The 23,230-nt window shown below is 39.4% G+C and overlaps 1 protein-coding gene across 2 annotated transcripts in view; it reads right to left on the reverse strand.

The window, feature by feature from the left end:
• IQGAP1 (IQ motif containing GTPase activating protein 1) overlaps positions 1-23,230 on the reverse strand; it is a 54,253-nt gene that overhangs the window by 6,008 nt on the left and 25,015 nt on the right. For both annotated transcript variants that reach the window (XR_013184095.1, XM_054642082.2), the window contains exons 15-34: positions 19,689-19,852; positions 16,933-17,023; positions 15,782-15,943; positions 15,275-15,417; positions 14,754-14,924; positions 13,593-13,676; positions 13,423-13,494; positions 13,257-13,326; positions 12,286-12,494; positions 11,112-11,267; positions 10,733-10,896; positions 9,705-9,929; positions 8,335-8,475; positions 8,162-8,246; positions 5,766-5,998; positions 4,875-5,007; positions 4,397-4,499; positions 2,792-2,927; positions 1,379-1,466; positions 741-953 (exon numbers count right to left, since the gene is read on the reverse strand). Coding sequence is in view for 1 of the 2 variants with exons in the window: in XM_054642082.2 (XP_054498057.1) it covers positions 741-953; positions 1,379-1,466; positions 2,792-2,927; positions 4,397-4,499; positions 4,875-5,007; positions 5,766-5,998; positions 8,162-8,246; positions 8,335-8,475; positions 9,705-9,929; positions 10,733-10,896; positions 11,112-11,267; positions 12,286-12,494; positions 13,257-13,326; positions 13,423-13,494; positions 13,593-13,676; positions 14,754-14,924; positions 15,275-15,417; positions 15,782-15,943; positions 16,933-17,023; positions 19,689-19,852 (2,843 nt within the window). In the remaining variant the exon portion in view is untranslated. The remainder of the gene's footprint in view (positions 1-740; positions 954-1,378; positions 1,467-2,791; positions 2,928-4,396; positions 4,500-4,874; positions 5,008-5,765; positions 5,999-8,161; positions 8,247-8,334; positions 8,476-9,704; positions 9,930-10,732; positions 10,897-11,111; positions 11,268-12,285; positions 12,495-13,256; positions 13,327-13,422; positions 13,495-13,592; positions 13,677-14,753; positions 14,925-15,274; positions 15,418-15,781; positions 15,944-16,932; positions 17,024-19,688; positions 19,853-23,230) is intronic.

The following is a 23,230-nucleotide window of genomic DNA, read 5'->3' on the forward strand; positions in this document are numbered from 1 at the left end:
TCTGCCAGCACTGGAAAGTATCTTACAAATCGAGCAGCACACAGACTTCATTATTTTTCTTTGTTAGTCAGCCTTTAAGCATCACTTGCCTTAATATCTCAACAAGAAAACACTACATTCATTGACTGATACTTTAATTTGTGACACGTATTATCTATAGTACAATTAATTCTTATCAAATCCCTAAAAGTGATTATTTAGTTGGTTTACTTACGTAACATTTCCCAAATAGTTTTTCAGTAAACAATGTGATGTAAAATATATTGTCACTGTAGCAATATCCAACAGTACTGGATCTCTTTTGTAAGTTTTTCATAGCAACTCCCCTCATCATTTAGGGATTCTTTAACAGGCACATTTAAATCAAAATAACAATTAGGATGTCTTAGAGTTATGAGCAAAACTTCTTTGTGTGACTAAGCTTGTAGAGGCACTACTTGAATTAGTGAAATGGAGCAAAAAAACACACATCACACGTCAGGACCTCCCTTCCAAGCTATTAAGTTTTTTCTTAAAGTACCTGAGAACCAGGCAACGCAGTTGTTTGAGAGAACAGAAACACTGTATAAAAGTAAAGGACTTTCCACACGCCAAGAGGTGGAAATGCTGCAACAAAAGGCATGATTTTTCTCTATAAATTAGCTACTAAAACTTTACTCTCTTTCTGAAAACTCATGCCAGTTTCACAAAGCTGGAAACTGGGAAAACTATCATTATTAGGAAACCATCAAATGGTATACCTTCGCAATATCATTGATTAGTTCCTGGTATTTATTTTTGGCATTCACTGGCCCCAGTTCTGTCAACTTCTTCAGGCCTGCCTTGATTTTTTCTTTTTTTTCTTGGAGATTCAAGTTGCCATCTTCCTTTACAGAGACAGATTTTTTCATCTTATCAGGAGTTTTAGCATCACGAATGGCCCGTTTCTGCATAGCTCTATGATGCTCTGCTTCCTAGAAGAAAACAAAAACCTGCAAGTTCATAAGCAAATCAATTACAAGAAGACAAAAAGAAGCAGAAACAGATTGTCTGATCTCTGGCATAACACAGGATTAAGAGTTTTGCTTGGTGATTCCCGTACCGATTCGAATGATTCGATGATGACATTTTGATGAACACATTCTACACATGGGGACCAGGAGAAGCCTACTTATCATCTAGAGTGGTCTTCTACATAAACAGTTTCTAGCAACTGCTGCAGGAGTAAGATTCACACGTACAATTTATTTCCACTGTACACCCTCCTGATTATCATAACACCCTGCTCCATCATCAGTGGAGACAGCGTCACTGCAATACCTAAACAGAGAATCCCACATATATCTAGATAGATGATGATTTCCAAGTCTAAAACCAGCACAGACAAACAACATCATACTTGCTCTGAGGTAGCTGAAGTTTCCAAAATTTCAGTCAGCGTCTCCCCTGGCTGGAAGCGGATTACATCAACAATTAAACGTTTTGTGCTGCAAAGAGATCAAGGATAATAGGAGAAAAAAATTTTAAACAGAAAGACCTTTAATACTTTTCTGTTCTGCAACAATACCAATGCTACTGATTTATTTAAAGTCGGACTATTACTGGATAAGCACTCAGGTAGGCATAAGCTAAACTAGACCAGACCCCTGACAAGCACTTTACTTTTTGGACAGTGCGTTATTGGAAACTAGTTCCTCAAAAGGTTCCTCTCTGTAATACGCACAATTTGCTCCCCAAAACTTCTTCAAACAGCAAGGAGGCTACCCCATATATTAGAAGGTAGCCCCAGTACTGCCAGGTGGACCACAGAAACTGCATTTAAAGTGAACAATAACGCAGGTAGCAGCCACAGCCCATTTGTGCAACCAGAAAAGCTCTAAAATATTATCCACCCATAAGCATGCTTCAGTGATCTTTAACAGGTATCAAAAAACTCAGAAGAATTATTTTCTTATGGGGATGGGAGACAGGTAGATCTCAAGTCCAGCCTGGCAATAGACAGGGTCATTTCCTTGATTTGAGCTGAGATTTAATCACAGTCGGTTTCCACTCTGAAGCACTTCTGTCCTTAAGCCACACAATAAAACCAAATAGCATCTCTGCAGTCCAGCTGGAATTATTTTTGGAATCACACAAACTGCATTGCATACGCACCTTCCTCATCATCCACAACTTAAGCGACTACCAGTGCAGCTGGTAAATCTTTATGTTTGAAACCAGTGTCACCTTTGTCTGGTGGGTAGGAAAATACTGATGTATCTTTTAAGAAGTCCAGTTAAAGTTAATTTTGGAGACAAAATCTTCTCGTGGGAGATCATTTGTCTGCCTATACCAAGTACATGCTGAGCAAAGATTTTTCAAACTGCCATCTGAGCAGGAATGCATAAGAGGAGGTAGGCATGCATTTGAATGTCAGGTCACTGCTTTGTACATCTCAGCAATAGGGATTTGCTTAAAACCAGCCAAGAGTCACTGTTAGTTAAAGGTTTTCCAGAATAAAGATTCTGGCAATAATAAAATTATTATTGCGGAAAGAATTTAATCGGTGAGATAAAATGACAGTCCATTGCTCTCTTTCCTTTAGGCTATAAGACCTATGCTGCTCAAAAAGGCTATTAGTCTTCATCAATTAAAAGTCATGCCACAGCATGGAAAAGGACATGACTACAATCTCAGTGTATTTGGAGTAACAGTCCCCCCACATTTCCTTAAATTATGCCTCAATTCTCTCATTTTCACATGCTGATTAACTGGTAAAATTCCAGTTGCTCCTTCTTTTGAGTAATATACCAGGCAGTTACCTCCTACTTACTTCAAAAGAATTGTCCTTGCATCCATCTCTGCATTCTCATCACCAGGAACGTCAAATTTATTAGTGAGTGTGAGAGAAACCTCAGTCTTTGCTAGCATTTCCCTGTTGGGGTCATTAACATTGCCAGAGCCTTCTCCTGCCAAGCAGAGAGAGTTTATAGATTAAATCACATTCTTTACCTTCTTGACTGTTAGGACTTCGTAATTTTTCCCTACATAACAGACACAGAGAAACTAGACTGTTTCCTATACTGTCCAAAGGACACTTCAAAACCCAAACCAACTTTTAAAGACATCATCTTGAATATATCAGACTATATCTTGAATATCAGACTTTTTCATAACAAATCTGAGAGAATGCACCAGCCAGAAAAGCACCACAAAGTCACCACTTTGAATGCCTTAAAGATTTACAAGCATTCCACACTCTAGCTCAGTATCTCACTGAGAAGAGTGGCTGAACTGCCAAAAGTAGAAAACAAAAATGTGATGATGCGCATATGTCCATGTCCTCATCAAAATGCATGTTTCAAGCTAAGAGCAAAGAGCTTGTTAGCAACTGAGCCTATCATCATCTCTTGAACAAAGTAAGCTATCCCATCAAAAAGAAATTTTCTTGCTCTAACTGCATATGAACTTTCACCAGAACAATAGTTGGTACCTTTCCCCCCATTTTATAAAGGGTTGCAGAAAGATCTGACATATTAGCCACAGTGAAACAATGCACACAGGAGAAACGAAATGGGGAAGGAGGGCAAGTTCTAGCTAAACCCATGGTCTCTCTTGTTCAGATAATGCCTCTTGCAGTTCTTTGCCAGCGCTTGGAAGAAAATGTGCTTGCAATCACTCCTTCAGAAGATTCTAACCTTTCTGATCAAGCAACTTCAAGGTTAGTGTTTGCTTTCAGAGCATCCTCTCCAAAAACTGTGCCTGGTTTGCCTCCCTCCCCTCTGCTAGACTAGAAACTTCAAATAACTGCAACATAGAAACCAATGAAGGAGAAAAACTTGTGCATCCTTCCACAGTATGTGTTACATCCTGAAGCAGTAAACTGTGTCTCAGGTTTCCAGAACAGTTTCACAGATTAGTAGTGTTAGTTCCTTCCTTCCCCAACCAGAAGAGAATAAAATTCTATTTTCCTTATGGAAAATAACTCTAAAGGAGGGGAAATATGTTACCTGTCTGTTGGGGAAGATCACCTGTCCACATGCCAAAGACTCTTAAAGGAACACATGCTATTTAATACATTTATTACTGCACTCTGAAAGGAATACCTACAGGTCTCCAGTAAGGATGGATCCTTGCAAACAAGCTGGAACAGGGACACAAGAACAGAGAAATGGCTCCAGTGTAATGGAACAAAGAAAATATGTCAAAATCCATCTGTCTTCAAGAAACTTCTAGAGTGGGATGCAGTGAGGTGGGTGGGGAGAAGAGAAAGAACCCCTGTTTTTTTCAGGGCAGTAAATTATGCAACAATTCTGTGGCTGCTTTTTAGAGCATGTCCTCCTGAAGGACCAGTGACAATTTCTTACTGTTTCGTTACTGCACTTTAAGTCATTTCAGGTAATATCACATATTATTTTAGCAGAATAAACTAGACCACCTATTAAGGACTCAATTGTAGGAACCTCTCCAAGATCATCCAGCAGCTCGTGAATTGGATCATTATGCTCAGGAGCAATTGCATCTTGATGGTCTAAGAGCAACTAGATGAATAGAAAAAAACAATCATGTTTTAACAATATATCCTTTTCTAGACAGTAGAATTTCATTACATTAGGCTGGTATCTTTTAGAAAAAAATCACTGAACTCCAAAGCAGTGATGTCAATATTCAGAGCTGTGTCAATATCACAATATTGACAATATCGTGATAATAATGTGACAATATTCAAATGCTTTCCAAAGAAACTTAGTGAAGCCATACCTAAACTACTATATTCGATAAACCAACAAGCTCTCACAAACTACAATCATGACAACTGTCGGCCTTGTATTTGGTACTTTTGTGTTTCAGACAGAAACAGCATTTTCTTCACAAACACTGCTTATAAGGAGCAACTGTGACTAACGCATACTTACAGTGTGTGTATTGATGATTTCACCAATAGAAATATAAATTACTGGTTTAGTGAGAGTCACCAAGTCTGAATATTCATCAATATTAAATTTATCCTGCAATTCAGGAACCTCACAGGCAGCCTGAAAAAAACGTCTTCAGAACAAAGAAGGAGAGAACACTCAGTATGACTCTGAGATATGTCAAGAGTATTACAATTTAATGTATGACAATTTCCCTATGACAATTTCAAGCATAGACTCTCCCCTTTAAACTATGGTACACTATGGCATACTACAATGTGCAGCTTTAGTTTAACACATCAGAAGCAACCTAGTAAATTCATTCATTGATACTGGCCATGTTGACATTTGCTCATTTTCAAAATTGACAGAACTGCCTTCAGTGACCTCATTCTCCTGCCTCGACTGCATTATCATCCTTTGCCCCCAACTACCTCTGGTTACCCTTTTTCCAAAAGACAGGAGCTACCACAATTCTTGAACAAAAGCCTACTTCAACTACATGAATAGCTAAATGCCAACCTGCTTTATTCCTGATCACCACTAGATTTTCATATGCAACCAGGGTTCACATAGGACAGAAGAATGTATGTCCCGTCCAAAGTACTGTAATAAGTATGTGCAAAAGCAACCTTTATTTTGGACACTTGAAACTCTTGACTTTGCAATCTCATGAACATACAATCCATTGTTCATAAATCCCAGGTACATATTTTATCTGCCCATGTCACTGATGCTCGTGGCAGTCTGGACTGAAATCTCTTTTATTTTAAATAGACTGCATATTTGACAGAGACAGAATTTTCCATATTCTAAATTTACTGTTTTCCCTTTTTACTTGCAATGTTACCCTTCGACAAACTTCCCAATTAATTAGCTACGGTCTTCTACCTGAATTTCTGGTATGACTGCAACAGATATTCATTAATGATGCTTAGATGAGCATTGTCTCCCATGAACATCTTATTGGATGCAGCATGCTGTAACATCTTTGCAATGGAACCAAGGTTTCTGCGTTGATCTGTCGTCAGCTGACCTCCAGCTGAAAGGTCGATGATGTCAAATGCATCTGGTGCAACAATGGCTGGATTCATATAGCGATAATAGAGTAAGTTGCCAACAATCTGGGAAAGAAAGAAGAAATGTATCAATAAACAAAAGTTCAGGACCCAACCAAATTTTATTGAAACTACTCTGTGTTTAGATAAATTATTTTCTTGTAAGCCTCTTTCCAACACAAAGGTTCTGCTGTACAGAAGCACACACCATCCCAAAAGATCTACAGCGTTAAAAAAAAACCAATATCATAAAGATGCAATAGGGAGCTCAACACAGAGGAAAGCCTGAGCACCATCAGTCACAGGACAATACAGCAGCAGATATTCCTATGCGTAAAGATTTAGAACTCCAACTTACAAAAATGTACAGATAAGAGATACTATAAGTTACCAATGAACTACTGATATGAGCATGAGAGAGTCTGTCAGGAGAATTAAATGCAACTGAATTAGCCTAACAGAGGGCAGAATGACCACGATACAGAGGAATCTGATAATGAAGTTTCAGTGTGGAACAAGAGCCAATTTGTAAAGAAGCATAAAGCACTGGCTGCCATCTCTGATAAAGAAAAAATAGGGAGGAAGAATGGCACACCAAGAAGGTAAATTGAGGAAATGTTTTTCCATTTCTTGTCCAAAGCCCTTCTCTCTTTCAGAATAAAAGCCTTCTTCTATAACCCAGCAAGATATTCAGGCACAGACCCCTAGTTAGTGAGAAACCATTTAATCCAGAAGTAAGAAAATCAGAAGTACAGAAAACAAATGGCATTGGATGCTTTGAAAATCCAATTTACTAGTCAAATGTGAGCAGCAGTATATTTCAAAGAACTACAAATAGAGATTATCACATTATCCATATGCTCACAATATTCTTCTACCCCGTGCTGGATATTTTGCCAAAAGTAATTCTAGCAAGGAAAGGTATTAACTCACCATGCTGATTTAAAGCAAAAGCTCTCTCACCACATGCTCATTTGCAGAAGGCCAGGTCACTGAACCTTGGCTTCACCTGCTTTTCATGTGACTAAAATGCATGGAAGAGATTGGGGTCTGAACAAACAGGTGAAAACACAGAGAAAAAACCTAGCCATTGGTAAGTCCCAGAAATTAATAACTGGTTTCAGTCAGGCCATGTTTGGACAAGTGTTTTATGCAAGCCTCTGCTGTACTCTCACAAATTATGCTGTGGGATGTTAACAGTCTGCTGACTATTAACAGTCTGTTTACTGCCAGTAAAAAGAAAAAAACATCCATGAAAGAAATTTAATTAATGACATTTGAACTTGTGGGGCAAAAAGAACAGTATGTTATATGAGTATCTTCAGTTGCTAAATAAAAAATCTACAGGTAGGTATTGCACGCAACTGCAGTTTTGACTTTCATGTGGACATTATTTCCATGAGGATTAACAAAACCTGCAGTTTTCCACCTAAATTTACAGATGGAAGAAATTAATTCACCTGCATAGAAAGAACCGATGTCTCAGAATGGGAAAGCACAGAACTAGAAGAGAGAAGAAAACAGCATTCAGATTGGTAATTATTTTGTAATGAAGCAGAGGCAGAGAAGCTTAAAGAGACATTGTCAAGTATTCTAATAACCAAACTATATTGTACTAAAAAGTAGAGCATTCATGGTCATAAATTCAGAATTTCCCAGAAGCCACAAAACCAAAGAAATTTCAACAAAAACCCTGATGCTGTAGTCATCTAAGACCAACTAATATTAGGATCCTTTTAGTTCTCCAATCCAACTGAAATGCAAAATACAAAACTGACCAGGCATCATGGGAAGCGATTCTACATATTGCCGTCAAAATATCCCAGTGTGTTCCATATGGGGCATTAGGAATTTGGCACACGGACTTTTTAACTTGTCTCTTTAAGGAAGGAGCAGCAGCCAGTGACCACAGTAGTTAACCCAAGGTTTATTTTCTAGGAGCAACAGTAAACCCCAGGTCAAGAAACCTAAAGGTCCAAATGCCCAAGATACTAAAAACAAAACAGAAGCATCAGGATACTTCCTTCTAAACAATGTATTACATCTCAAGCGATGTGTATGAAGCTGACGTCAATAGCCTGATGTGAAATATTTTCTATCTGTAGAGGTAAATGAATAGGTTTACATGTGCTCGTCTCCACACATACACCTAACAAGAGAGAAGAATGAGATGAGCTCGCCACAGCCAATTTGGCTGACAATTACTCACAAAGGTGTATAGATCCTCACCTTCAGAAGCTCATCCTCACCAGCATCAGGAAACTTCTCATGCAGGGAGTCTTTTAGGACCTTGGCAATGAAACGCATTCCATACCTGAGAGAAAGAAAAGGTCAAATAAGACTGCTGCAAGCATGAAGACACCAGCAACTTCTCAGGGATAACAGTGGTGCATCAGACTCACGGGATTTTGTCCACTGAACTAATAATGGCAGATAGGAACTTGTCTGTCACTGTCCTCATGTTTCTGATTGAGGCATCCAGGCGCGTCCTCACCTCTTCATGACTTAGGGCTTGCTCAGGAGTAACATCATATGGCAGTTTGCTATTTGAAAAAGTCAGACATATAAAGGAGAGTATTACTCAGGCTAGTACACTTCAAGAATGTATAGCCTGACACAGAAACATATTCACTGCCAAAACCAGAAACTTATATTCACTTCGCTGCAAAAAACTATTCACTGCTTTTAATTAACCTGTTTGGCACCGTCAGAACTGAAATTCTTTTGCTTTTACTTCCTTTACTTTCCCTTGCACTGTCCACTGAGAGAAAGACCTGGCTAACTCAAAATTGAATCTTTTTTACAGCATGCACACCGGGCAAAAAAAGCACCATCCATTATACATAGTGGTACTTCAGACTGCGAATTGGTGAAAATGAAAGCTACACATTTGAGTATTAAGATGATGAAAACTTGGACACAAGCAGAGCAGCATCCATAAAATCAATATAACATGCTGCTGAAGGAATAGTTATCCTTTTTTCAATCAGCTGAGACTGTTGCATAGTATTCCAGTGAACACAGACAAATGAAGCTGGTAATTCATAAAGGTGTATCCTAAATCTCATGTATAGAGAAGAATCTGAATACACATCATCACTTCCATTTTTACCATACCCAGAATTTTTCATAAAGTGTGCCAAGGTATACGACTGCTTTAGATATGGAGGAAGTCATTCATCTGTAGGGCTTTTGCTTTTTTTTTTAATACATTAAAAAACCCCAATAACACAACAAAATCCTCAAGTTCTAGCAAATCACAACCACTGAAGAAAAAGAAACCAGAATGACACAAAATCACATAGCTGAATACAGTTATCATCAATGGCTGATATTAATTAGAAAGATGTTAGGACCAAGGAGAATTAAATGCAATGTGATGCTTCCTGCCAGCAAGAGCGACTTTGTGTGCTTGAGAAGAAGTACGTGTTTGCACAGGCCAAGCATGACATGAACAGGGACTGACATGGAAACAATTCCCAAGTACATTTTCTTACAATACATCATTTTAGGTTAGAGGGCATCTCATAGTTAACTATCAAGTTAACATAGGAAAATACCAAAGAGCATTTCTTTTTCCATAATTTTATGACATTCCTGTTCAATACTCTCAGCACCACAGCCAGAGTAAGAACTTTAGAACTCTCAGATGAAAGCTGTCTTGACAAGACAGTTGGACAGATGCATGCAGTGGAGCCAAGGATGCAAGTTTTGAATGACTGAGCAATGCCAAGCAACGTTTAGAAAAATACAGTATTAACAGGTCCCATACCTGGCCTCTCCAGTTTGAGATTCCATCTGGTTAACCCAAGACTTGTAAATATCCACAGGATCAGTTTTGATATTAAGTGACTTGTCATCGATGATTTCCTTCACAACTGGTGCAAGGATCTGCCTCAGGGCATTCTGACCACGGGCACCACGATTGAAACTTACCACCATTTTAATAACAGTAGGATTCCCAGTCACAATTTCATGTATCTGGTCTACTTTTGATCTGAAGAAGAAAGAATCCATATGAAATTTTAGGTATGCATAACTCTGTCACTGCCTACGCTTCCCTGGACTATTGTTCCAAGCATAACCTTGGGGATGGGGTGGTGGGGGGGACACACATGTTTTTTAGAAGTTGTTATTTGTTTCAGGGCATCTGCATGCTTAAAAAACATTCCCAAAAATGCTTGAGGGTAGTTCCTTAAAAAGTTCATTGCATATTCTTCCTCACAGCAAGTTGGGCCACTCTGCATTGTAAAGTCATGTAACTCAAACTGACACTTTGAGTTACAGTCATGTAAGTCATGTAACACTGAGCTCCAAAGGCCTAACCAATCCAACAAAACATGTCTGAGGACAGCCAGAGTTTCTAACACTGACAGGAAATAGAAATGCTGAACAACAGAGATTTCAGACTCCTCATTACTTTTTGGAAATCCAGACAGCTTAGATTTAGCTCTCTTCCTGGCTAAGTCTGAGTTTGCACTTTGTTGAACATATTTATAATCAGACACTGGAGAATTGAGATTAAACTAAATTTTAGAATGACTTTGCATCAGATCAGAAGTATCTGCCCTGTTGAGCAGTGAAATCTTGATTCAAGTGAAAAGCCTTCATCTTCTATCGACATACTTGATTCTTTTTTGATAGACTACATTAATTGATATGAAATGGGAAAAGGACAGTGAAGGGACAGATTAGCATTATCTGCATATAAGCACTAGACTTCACATGAAAATGTGCCTCATTTTCAGGAACTGCCAAAACTGATTCAACAGCAAGAATGTGCCGTATGCTACCACATACTTGATCTCTTCCTGCAGTGCTGTTTGGAAAAGTCGCAACAACAGGTATTCCTCTCTTTGATTGGATGCATAGTTATACAGCGTGAAGATGACAGAATCCATGAATTTTGTGGATTTGTTTTGAGGCATCTGAAAAATCAGCTTGGCCAAGTAGGTTGGGTTAGTCTACAACAACAAGAAAAATTACTTAGTGTACATGTCCCCGCTGGTGCTGCTAAAAAACTAAGGTGGCTCAAAACAGTTGCTAGCTGGACTTGATTTTAAAGGTCTTTTCCAACCTTACTGCTTCTATGACAACTACAGTGCACAAGCAAAGACTGGGATAAGACATATCACCTTCTATGACGAAAGGTTACCGAGCAGTGTAAGAAGTTGCTTACCTGAAGTAGGTAGAACAAATGCTGATAGGCTTCCAACTTTTCTCTCTTTTCTTTGCTCAATGCTTTCAAACCTCCCCTTTGTTTGTTCAGCATCATCATGTCAGAGAGCTGTTCCTTGTTCTTCTTGGTAAGTTTTTTGCTATGAGAAACAACATCCTGGAAAGAAAGAAAAGGTACAGATTTCAAACAAGAAATGCTGGAAAACAGTTGCATCTGAGAGCTAGTTCTCTTGGATGTGGAAATGCAGGGTCAAGGAATGCCTGGGGCTATAAAAGTGAAGCATTGTTTGCTATGGCAGCAGTTTCTCCAACTGGAAGTATATGTTCTGCTTTGTCCCTGACTTTGTGAATTTGTCTGAAACCCTAGAAGGGTTAGTCACTCTTGGCAGCAATTACCATCAGATCTGGTAGCATTCTGAAGACATTTGGAAATGTTTTCCTTTTTTAAACTGGGCTTACAGTTTACAAATATTGTTCCATATTCACCTAGCTCACTACCTCCACATACTCTGACAGCAATGGCACTTTTCACTGCAATCATCAGCCCAACCACTGCAGCTTCCTTCTAAGATAAATTTCACTACACCAATTGAGATTTTGCACTCAGAGAAGCCTAGTGTAATGAATTCAGGACCACATGAAAAGTTGACCAGTACTTCAGCTTGAAGAAAAGACAATGCTGTATCAGCAAGAGCCCTTTTTTTTTTTCTTTTTTGGAAATGAATCACACCAGCCAAGCTTAGATAGAGGGCACTTCCTTTAACCAACAACCAAGCCACACAAGCGTGTCTCCTGCCTCCAAAATTACAGAATCACCCCCTTGGCTGAAAGCTTGTAGCTTGTAAACAATGTGACTTGTTTAACCCCAAAGGAGCAACAAAAAAAGAGTCTCAAAGCCTTTCAATACAAAACCTGTTGCATTTGCTAGCTCAAGATAGTCTTGTTGCCTTTTTTACCTTCAGGACTTGTTTCTTCTCCTCCTACAGTTTTCTTTCTAGGGATACATACTAAATCAGTGGAATTAACTAAGAACATACTGGAAGTAAAAACTAAGTCAGGGGAAATGTTTTCCACTGGGTCTGAGCAACCAACATCTGAGGCCAGGAGCTCTCCATGCCAACTACCACTGGGCTCAATTCTATGTGTAGCTAGTCTCCCAACAACACATTTCTTACCTGCAATGTAATTTTGTTTTTCACTAGCAAACCAATTTTGATGTCCATGAGATTGAGGTCATTTTCCAGTTGCTGATTGGATCGGATCAAGGTTACAACTTCTTCACGGAGTTTCATTAGCTCAAGCTCCTCCTGAAAATCCTGGTCACTCTGATCAAGCAAGTGGACAAATTTCCGGACCACAGCCATAGGTGGATTTTCAGCATTAACTAAAAACAGGAAAGAAAATAGACAACACTAGGGGATGGCAAACAGAAGTAAATATATGCCTTATCTATGTTTAAACAGCACATCAAGGAGTACCCAGAGTCAAATTAGTACCATCTTGTCTAACCAGCTTCAGACATTTCGATTCTCCTGTTTTGAGAAAATTGTAAGAGAACTAAATCAAGAACAAAGTCAGTATTAGCATAGGGTAGTACACACTGTCAGAGCTAACTGCAAAGCTACAGTTCTATTTTTCAGCAGGGAAAAAAAAAAAGGCAGCTAGAATCATCTTTTCCTTCAGCCTCAAGAACTACCTACACCCTGCACTTCCCTATCAACTTCATCCTGACTGCTCCTCAAAACTGTCTTGATGTTATAGATCACACAGCCAATATCATATTGGTTGACAAGGAGCTTGACATGACCCAGCAATGTGCACTTGCAGCACAGAAAGCCAACTGCATCCTGGGCTGCCTCAAAAGCAGTGTGGTCAGGAGGTCAAGGCAGGTGATTCTCCTCCTCTACTCTACTCTAATGAAACCCCATCTGAAGTACTGTGTTCAGCTCTGGGGCCTCCAATATAGTAAGAAGGATGTGGAGCTGCAGGACCGAGCCCAGAGGAGGGCTACAAAGATGATCATGGGCTAAAGCATCTCTCCTATGGAGACAGGCAGAGAAAGTTGGGGAATCTCTTCTATGAATCTATGATCACTCACAAACAGAGATTTGAGCCACAGCAGTTTTATCCTCTTGGCAATACTTACTGAGGGTTTTGTAGTCTTCTCGGGCTTTGTTTGCTCGAATAAAGGCTTGAATTTTTACGACATCATTTATCTAGGATTTAAGAAACAAAAAAGCACTTGACATCATTCTGGAAAGAGTACCAATGTCAGGTACACAATATATTTATTTAACAAGATAGCCTCTTACGTGGTTTCTGAAATACTGCAGACGATCTCTGTAACGTCTTCTGGCTTGATACATCCTGGTCATTGACTGAATCTATTGAAGGGTAATCAAAACACTCAGATCGAAAACTTATCTATGAAGTTCACTACCCCAAAGGCTTACCAAAACAGTAAGCAGAGAACCTGCACTACCTTTACTACTTGGTCCTTTTGTGCACGTAGGTAATCCAAACGGGTTTGATATGCCTTCCTTTGCTTGTAGCCACGCCATTGAGACTGAAAACAAAACAGGCACATTCACTTTACTTTTCTAATTGAACAGAAGTCATTACAAATCTGAGCTTCTTTGGGTTCCTCAGCTTCCAACTGCTCTTTTGGCTAAATGAAACATGAAGGAGACACGCTTGTCTTATCAAGAGATACTGTTTGAAGCATTAACTATTTTCCAAATGTCATCATGAGAGACTTGAAATTACACCATGAAGAGCCTGGGCCTTCTGAAGCACAATTAGGGGTCAAGGATACAGTGAAACAGTCAAATTGACAGAAACTGTTCTACATGAGGATCATGTGTTAGCTGCTGCTGCTGAGAACAATGGTGTAACAGTTTAAGCTTTCCCAGCAGATCCACTGCCATTCACACTTGGGAAGAGAAGTCAGGCAAGGGGTTGTACTACACTTAAAGGGAGATTGTGTTATTTTAATGAGCTGGGAGTGGGTGTGGAGGTTTTGTTAAATATACAGGCAGAGTATCTGCTACTTAGGCAGAAACAATTGGATATATACTGCTGAAATAATAAAATGGTAATAGGGTGCAAAGCAACTGTTGCATTTGCACATAATTCAGTTACAACATCACAGAAGAATTTTTTTGTGGCTGTCCTGTAAATGCACCTGATTTCATGCTGAATTATCCAACTATCCTCCAAATCCCTGGACAAATTTGAAGAGAAGCAAGAATACTGAAGACCGTGTTGTTTCTCTTTAATTCATGATGAATCACAGCAGCAATGCATCTCATGGTAGTGTCACCATCAACACATAGAACACACTTCATATTTCCTTACTCCCGAAACATTGAAACATGTAAAAAAATAACTGTTAAAGCTTCCTCAAGTAACTTTTTCTCTTTCCAATTCTATATGATTACTGGATTGATTATATATGACACCTAAAAGCAAATAATATACCAAAACTCACTGGAGAAGGAAATGTTTTTAGATAAGTTACAATATGAGGCAAAGACAATTGTGTGCTGTAACTACTTGAATTGAACAAAAACTGTTAATAAGCTTGTGTACAGAAAACAACTGCAGAGTACAAGTTCCAAATAGAATTAAAGGGTATCACTACCTGAATGCAAGTGATTGCTGGGACTTGCTTCTTCAAAAAATTCATTCTTGAGTTGAATTCCTGGCGAACAAGATACCCTCGACAGCAAGCCTGAAGTTTCATAATCAGGTTCTCATTTGCAAGCCACAACTGTTCTCGGTTGTATGCTGCAGTGACTCCAGATATGGTGCTCTGATTTAATGTTATGATAGGAAGAGAAGCCAGAAAAAGGAAATGGAAATACAAGAAAAAGGATGTTACATCAGCTTTCCACACTGTGCTTACAAGAAACTCCAAAGTTGTCTCAAAAAACAGTGACATCACAGTCCCGTACTCTCTTAGTGACAGGATAAATTTTCATGAAATAGGACAAGGAGTAGTGACACACACAATCTGATGATGCCTAGCAAATCAAATGAGTTACTAAGCGTGTTAACATGACTATGGCATTGAAGCATTCTATCTTAGAGCTGCATTAAGGGTGGGAATGGTGAGAACGTCAACTTTTGAGAGAAGGAGCATGTGTTAATCTATTACTCTACCTGTATCTCTTCCCGTGACAGCTGAGTGTCATTTTGCACAAATTCTGCTGGTTCATCCCATCCTCCCTCTTTGGTCCGCAGGTTATGATAATAATGATAGCCTCCTCTCACCCAGTGTTTCACCCACTCACTGCCATTGCCCCCTAAGAGCAGAAACTGCAATTAGAAGTCTGAAACACTGACAAGTGTCTTACCTTTCACACATACGAATTTTACAACCAGGAAATTTCCTTTACAGATTATTCTTTCTCCAAACAAGGAAAGGAATGTTTCTGAGTCCCTAATGAACTCATATGAGAGCTACCTAAACACAACACATTGTATAAGTGGAGAACATTATACTACTCATATTCTTTTTTTAAAAAAAAACCCCTTATTTCACAAAGCATCCACAGCTGCTATCTACAACACAGGATTTTTTTCCAGGGGCTTTTTTACCTCTAGTTCCAATTCCATGTACAATAATCTTGTGTCTATTTCACTAATAGTTAGCTACTTAAGGTGTACCTGCTGCCCTTTTCTTAACTTCGGACAATTCTTGCTGGTACGTCTCAGCACATTCTGGAGTGACTCCGTACAGCCCAACATCAGGTGAACGCAAGGCACTCAGGGTCTGGCTAACGTCACCACGATCTACTGCTTCATTAATGGCTAGAATTCCTAAGGAGACTTGGATAAAACCAGAAAGCAAGTTAGCGCAGGGGCTCAGTAGCTCACAGCAAGCACAGAATGGAAGAACAGAGCAAGGCAACATGAACACACCCTCATAGATGGGTTGTATGTAAGATACGCAAATTTTAAGTGTACATAAACATGAAACATAAATAAAAAACGAACTAGACAACTTGCAGTATAGAGGTCGCTTCAGTACAGAGTATCCAACCATGTGTGGAACTGCACCTGACAGCACGTAATGGTGCGCCCAAAGTCCCAGTATGGTGCTGATTTACCGCCAGAACTTTTCAACACACACAGTTACAGCTCCCCTCTGATGTCTGTTTCAGTTAACACAGTTTCTTCTGGCAGAGCCAGTCACAACTCAAAAGAGGCCTTTTCAACAACCAGAGCAGTAATTACTTAATTGTTTCTGCAGACAGAAACAACATTGTTATAAAGACTGGGATGCAACAATGGGTGGACCAGTCCACCTGCCAACTGCGTTAAGGAGCAAAGGTGAGTATCACTGACGTGTAGTACTCTTTGTATTCGAAAAACATGTGAGTGTTTGTCTGGTAATACCTAAGAGAACCAAGACAAGACAACAGTACCTCACACAAATAAAAGGTAATGCTCACCAGAAAACATCATTTCAATAGTGCATGTGAACACTCTCACTTCTAACCAATCACCCACAGACACACACAATTAGTCGCAAATGATAAACAAATTGAAAAAGATTGGTCCAACAAGGTAATGTAGTCTAATGGTCACACGCAAAACTGGAAAAAAATGCATATCCCCCCACAACAGAAGAAATTTAGTATTTGAAGAATCTGACATTCACTCCTCAAAAAACCACACCTGTACCAGAAGCCTGTAGGCTCTTCTGGTTTCCTTTGCCACATGTATATGACATTTCTAGTCCCCACCTTTTCCTTAAATAACTGGTATTTGGCTGGTAGTGGGGATTAATTGCAATACTGTGCGATAATACGTACATCTCTGGGACTCCTCGGTGTCCTTGTTAGCCTTATGAATCCCATCCTGAATTTCATCTAGCCAAAGTACAGCTGTTTCATCCTGTGTATCCTGAAGAGAATACAACGAGACAAACATACAATATCAGGAGAAAAGTATCACTATTTTTGCCAAGTAAGATAACCTATATTCAGAAACAGCCAATAGAGTAGTTTTCCATAACAGAGGGAAAAAGAAGTATTTCAGTCTTCCTAACTAACTCCAGCACAAGGACATCATGTGGATTTGTGACTGGCAGAGACTACTATGGCATTACCAAACTCAACACTTTCCCCGGACAAAAGAAATTCTCAGGAAACAGAACAAACAAGAAATTCTATCAGTAAGAATCACTCTAATAAGATGAGCAAACACAAGGCCAGGGACTTAGTACCAGCTAGTCCTAAAGCCATACTAGCTAAGATACATGACTTTCCAGGAAGTTAGTCCTTCAACAGAAGGACTACAGAGAGCTGCTGATGCACATATGTGTGCAGAAACTAATAAACCTTTGGGCAACTAATGTCACATCAGGCTGTTCATTTCCCTGCCCACAAAACTTCACAAACCTGTACAAACGAACAAAGCAAAAAGCATCGTATGTGTTGTGGATGGGTGTACACACACAGCAGTCAAAGCCATGTTTTAAATCTTTATTTTAACAGATGGCCTGTCAAGGAGCAGTGATCACACAGTATCCTGCATTTTGGCTGGGAAATCTAGCCAAATGAGCTAATGTTACATGCAGAAATTTGAGAGGAGGAAAGGGACAAGTGTTTTGCAAGTCCCAAAATATACATAGAGAACAATGACCCAGCAGTTGCCAAGCATAAGCTTCTCTCCACCCACTGGTCCTTCCTGTAGGTAACTACCAAAAGAAATGCTAAGATGCAACTACCATCCCTCTGACAACTTTTCTCATACAAACAGAACTCAGGAAACCTTTAGTTCTGGAAGGGAATAATAATCACAGTGCACAAAAGAACCTCTATTTACAACATTCAAGGGCTTTAAGGCCAGACTTAAAATGAACATTTCCTTATGTGCTTTCCACATTTTAACCACTGTTTTGGCAGATCTGAAACTAACTGGCTAAATGATACTTTATTCAAGAGCTTAACATGACCTTCACAGGCAGATTTCATCTGAAAGCCAGACAGTCCCACAAGAGTACCAGCAACAGCAAAATTCCTGTCCAGGATGTGGGGGAGAATCATCACTCCACTGTAACTCCACTGTACTATCTATCCACAGAAGTCAAAACCACGTTGTGCTTCTCTACAGTTTTACTGCTGCAAGGCTTTCTGCAAGATACACACATTGTAACATACTATGGAGTCTACTGCTTTTTTCTTTCTCACCTCATCACATCAGAAACATGCATGATACAGCACTCCCCAATCAAGTGAGAACTGAACAACATCTTCAGGTGAACATTAATCCTTCTCAGCCCCAAGGTACAGAAATCACTAGTTCATAACAGTTGATTTCAGATTGTGCTTATTTTCCCCACATTGTTACTGTATAATATGATCTTTCTATTTCTGGAATTATTCCCATGCTGCTGGGAGAAGCCCTTAATTTATCTTATGTCTAAATAAGGTAATTTCATACCAACCCAGAAGCTACCAGCACAGTCTGGCACAAGTTTTAAGTACAGGATAAAAAGATTTCATTGTTTCATTCTGACTCAGCGAGAGGAAATGCTTCAGTACAAAATGGATCCTGAGGAACATTAACCCTGTCAAGACCCTTGGGAAAGGTGCTTAATGATTTTCATCAGAATTGCATATAGTTTTCTATTGTCATCACACTGGTTTACCTTTAGTCAAAAACAAAATGTTAAACACAATCTAGACCTTAGCCTCTGTACAAAATTGTGCATTGCTACTTGAGCAATGAGCTCCACAGCAGAAAAAAGAAAACAAAACACTCTCAAGTCACTGAAAGCAGACATCTGCTACTTCTCCGTACATAGATATGGGAAAAAAAATCAGTGTCCCCTCCCTACTACCCAAAAATCACTTGCATACACACACGTGCACTCGTCATCCTTTCTTATACCTTGATGAAAGGTGTAAGATGAAACTTGCTCTTCCTCTCTTCATCTTCACCTTTCAATTAGTGAAAACTGCAACTAAGTACAAGTAGGTAGAAGTCCTTGGCTAATGACAACTTCAGCTCAAAAAAGTCATAAGCTATGGAAGTGTCATCAGGTGACCAACAGCATATATATTTTGCTGGTAGCATGTATGTTGTTTCACACCTTTTTTCTAATTTATCACTTTACAGATTTTTCCACTTCCAGAAACTTTCTTTTTTGCCATATATATATAACTATAGCTAAGAGTACATTTAACACAGAACATTAGAATAAAGTACTTAAGCTTGCAGAAAACTTGCAAGCAGAAGTTCAGTACTCCTGGAATGAACATGGTCTCCTCACAAAAACAGATAATGAATATTATTTTTTCACAAAAAAGATACATACCTCACTTGGGACCCAAGTTTAGCTACAGCAAGCCACCATGTGCACTTAATATCCTTATACCCATCTCCACAGTTCACAGATTCACACTGCTAGCTGAAATCTCTTTCTGATTGGTTAAGATCGGTTGAAGGCATGCAGAATGCCCACCTCTCCATTGCCAATTTTGATTCTGGACTTTCAAGACCAGTAACATTACAGTAACACTAATGCAAAGGTCTTTCAAGAGGTGCATTTAACTGCACTCACCTGCGCTTTCTCTCTCTTGGCTCGAAGTAGTGTATCTTGGTAATGCTGTGCTACCTTTGGGGCTACACCCTCCAATTTTGCTGCAGGCGTCTGTAAGGCTTGAAGAGTCTTCTTGGTGTCCCCTTCATCCAGAGCTTCATTAATAAGACCAATTGCCAAAATCCCTAGGGAGGAATGCAAAGGGGGAGGAGAAAGACAAAGTTCCATTCTTGATTAACAATAATCACAAGCATTGCTTCAGAAGAAAAGTGCAGTTAGTCCTTCCTAAATCAAGTAACAGCTCAGAACAGCAGTATTTTTTCAACAGAAAACATTATTTACTAGCAAAGAAACCAAAGCTATTTCTCCCCTCAAAAGTAGGCATAATTCTTGAGCGCTGCAATCAAAAAAAAAAAGTTTCAAAAGAAAAAAAAAGCACCTCAGGGAGACCACATGCAGGGACAAAACTGAATCCTCAGACACCCAGCTCAGAGCTTCTAGAAAGCCCAAATGGCCAGAGTTCACAATATTCCAAGGTTATGGCTTCTCTAGAAAAAAGTCTTCACATGAAACTAAGGCCCTGCATGGAATACCATTTAAAAATACAGTAACCTTGTATTTTAGAAAACTCTTTTATTAAGGACATATGTAGTATCAGCTGTATTATCAGAGAAGTGCATGCTATTCAAGTACAGTAAAATTTACTGTTCAGCAAAATAAAGACCTTACAGTTAGCTAAATGCAAACAGAATCTACATCTATAGCAACTGATCCTGAAAATCATGAAATAACTCAGGTTGAGATGAATCCCAGAGTTCATCCGATTCAATTCTCTACTTAAAGAGGGATCCAGCCATGGTTTGGTTCAGTGCAGAACAAAGAACTCTTTTAGATAAAAGAAAGGAGATCAGTGAGGGAATCTCCAACTTTGGTTGTATTCAAAGATTGTGACTCTTCAGCACAAGACTCACAAAACAGAAGTTCATTAAAAAAGTAGAACATCTTGGGGAAGAGATTACATTTGGATAGAGTAGAGATCAGGGAAAAATATATGCTGAGGACATTGCAAGAACTGCATCACTAAAACAATGGCATGGTTTCTATCAAAAAACAGATACGATAACTTAAGAAAGAACACAGAAAAAAAAATACACACATACACACACACATATTTATATACAACCACAAAGCTTGAGGACCTTCTCAGACTAATTTAAGTTATTCATAGAGAGAAGATAAATGCATCTTTCTATAAGGGCATATACAAAGCAGACCAAAGAATTAGGAAATTCCCCAGGAGAACAATTTACTTCATTATAGGACTTTCTGCAGCTTTTCTTACAGGACAAGGAGTGTTAAAAGAAACAGGATGTTGGGACTACACAGACTTTTAGAATTCCACTGTAACCTCTTACACAGAAAAGATACTATAAAACTAGCACCGGTGTGTGCACCCCCAGTGCAGGTGCCCCGTTTGTGTGGTTGTAACAAATCTACTTATGTAGGACCCAAATAGGAAACATAGTGTCTATTTGGAGATGCAGAAAACAAGTTAACCAAGATAGCAAGCTTTTAATTTAAAAGTTAACCCTCTCTAGAGTATAAGCTTTGCAAGGCAAAACACAACACACCAAGTACAGAACAAGTAGCGGCAGAAGACACCAGCTTGTCTCTGTGTACAACATAAACTTTATCATCACCTCCACACTTGTGACAAATCTCTCCCACTTTATGATGCAAAGCTCCAAGCCTTGCTGAGATACTAAATATTATAAAATTATAAATTACAAATATAGTTTCAAAGTTAGTGTCAAACCCAGGAGGTTTTCAGTATTGGTAATAAACAAAAATTAAGAACCCTTAATGAAAACAAGAAAAAAAAAAACCCCAAAATTAAACCATACGAAACAGAACATCACAAGGGTCTACTGAAGAATAAGTTTGTTTAACTGTAGTATTTTCAAAGACTCCTCTATCTCCACTCTGGATTTTACATCAACTAATACTGTCTTAGCGCAAGAAGAATTACTCCAGTTTTCTTTTCTGATGAAGTTTTCATAATTACACTCAGACCCAGTCTTTGATCACTGCTAAAAGACCATTATTAACAGAAATAATACTGAGAAATAGAAAGTAAAAAACTTGCAGGACTAGAAGCATAGAAATTATATTAACACTCATTCACCATTTTCAGCTTTCAACAGTAATTTTTTCCTTCATGAGTATATAATTTTCAGTACTCACACTTGAGCATAGAGTGGTTTGGGTTGGAAGGGACATTAAAGATCACCTAGCTCCAAGGCCCCTTGTCATGGGCAAGGCACACCTTCCACTAGGCCAAGAAGACTATAGACCAAGGCTGCTCCAAGTCCTGTTGAACCTCGCACTGTATATGTGTGTATATACCACACCTCTTCCTTTCCCTTCAATACAGGACTACTGACCAAATGCCTGTAAGTGAGTGTAATGCATTAGTGGTGATTCCTCGAGCACACCTTTTATATGAATGCAAAGAAACTGGCTTCCATGCTCCAGGTCAATAAGCTGTCTAGGGAAACACTGAGCAGTGCGATTGCAGGGTGTAAGACACATAGTACAGTTGAAGGATTAAATTCAGAAGCACGGTCACTGTGAGAGCTCAAATATCAGTGTCCCTGCACCCAGGGAGCAGGAGTATCACCAGTGATCTGTGTTAGACACCTGCAACTTCAGAGAGTTTTTGCACATCTTCTGATTACAGAGCTAAATTACTGGCAACTAAACCAGGGAATGAAATACTGGGAAGGTAAAAAGACCAATGCAGATTAAAAAAAAAAAAAAAAAAGAATAAAAGGAAGAAGAGGAAAACCTGAACAGGGAAAAAGTAGCCATCAAATAAAAGGATAAGACTTCAAGAAAAATCTCTTCTACTGAATGCAGCAAATTAGGAAGAAGGATGGAGCACACCAAGACAAGGCGACAACTAATTGAGAGATTTTGGTAATACTAGCTTAAAATTGGGGGATTGAAGCAAAATGAGAAGATTCTAGACTAATCCTAGACACTGACACCATGTTGCAGTGTGTTGTCATTTCCTGTCTCACCTATCCCATCCCCCTCAGGTATGCCAACCTTTCCCCCTCCCCCTGTGCCCTCTTGCCTGGCAGCTGTCCATTAATTTTCACCTTCCAGCAAGGCGTCGTGTGATTGGCAGATGCCCCCCAGGCCTGGGCTCATTGGTTTGTCCTGGCGTCCACATCCCCTGAGCCTTCCCCTGCTCACACCTGGTTGGCCCTCACCTGTCCGTCCCCTCCCCCTGTCCCCGGGGCTTAAAAAGAACACGAGACCATGTGACCGGGTCGTCTGTCTGTCTGAGGGCTGTTACCACATTCAGAGGTCTACCATGCTGCAATAAAACTCTGGATCTAAGCTCCACAGCAGAACCCGCTTCTTTTCTCTTCACCGTCGTCTGAACCTTTTCCACCAAAGGTAAACTGAGTTCCTATTTTGCCTGGACTTGTTCTGAGCGCCCAGCTGCAGCACCCAGCCAGCCAAAGGCATCTCTGGGGTGAAAAACGCCACAG

The sequence above is a fragment of the Agelaius phoeniceus genome, chromosome 13 (assembly GCF_051311805.1).
Source record: "Agelaius phoeniceus isolate bAgePho1 chromosome 13, bAgePho1.hap1, whole genome shotgun sequence".
NCBI classification, from domain to species: Eukaryota; Metazoa; Chordata; class Aves; order Passeriformes; family Icteridae; genus Agelaius; species Agelaius phoeniceus.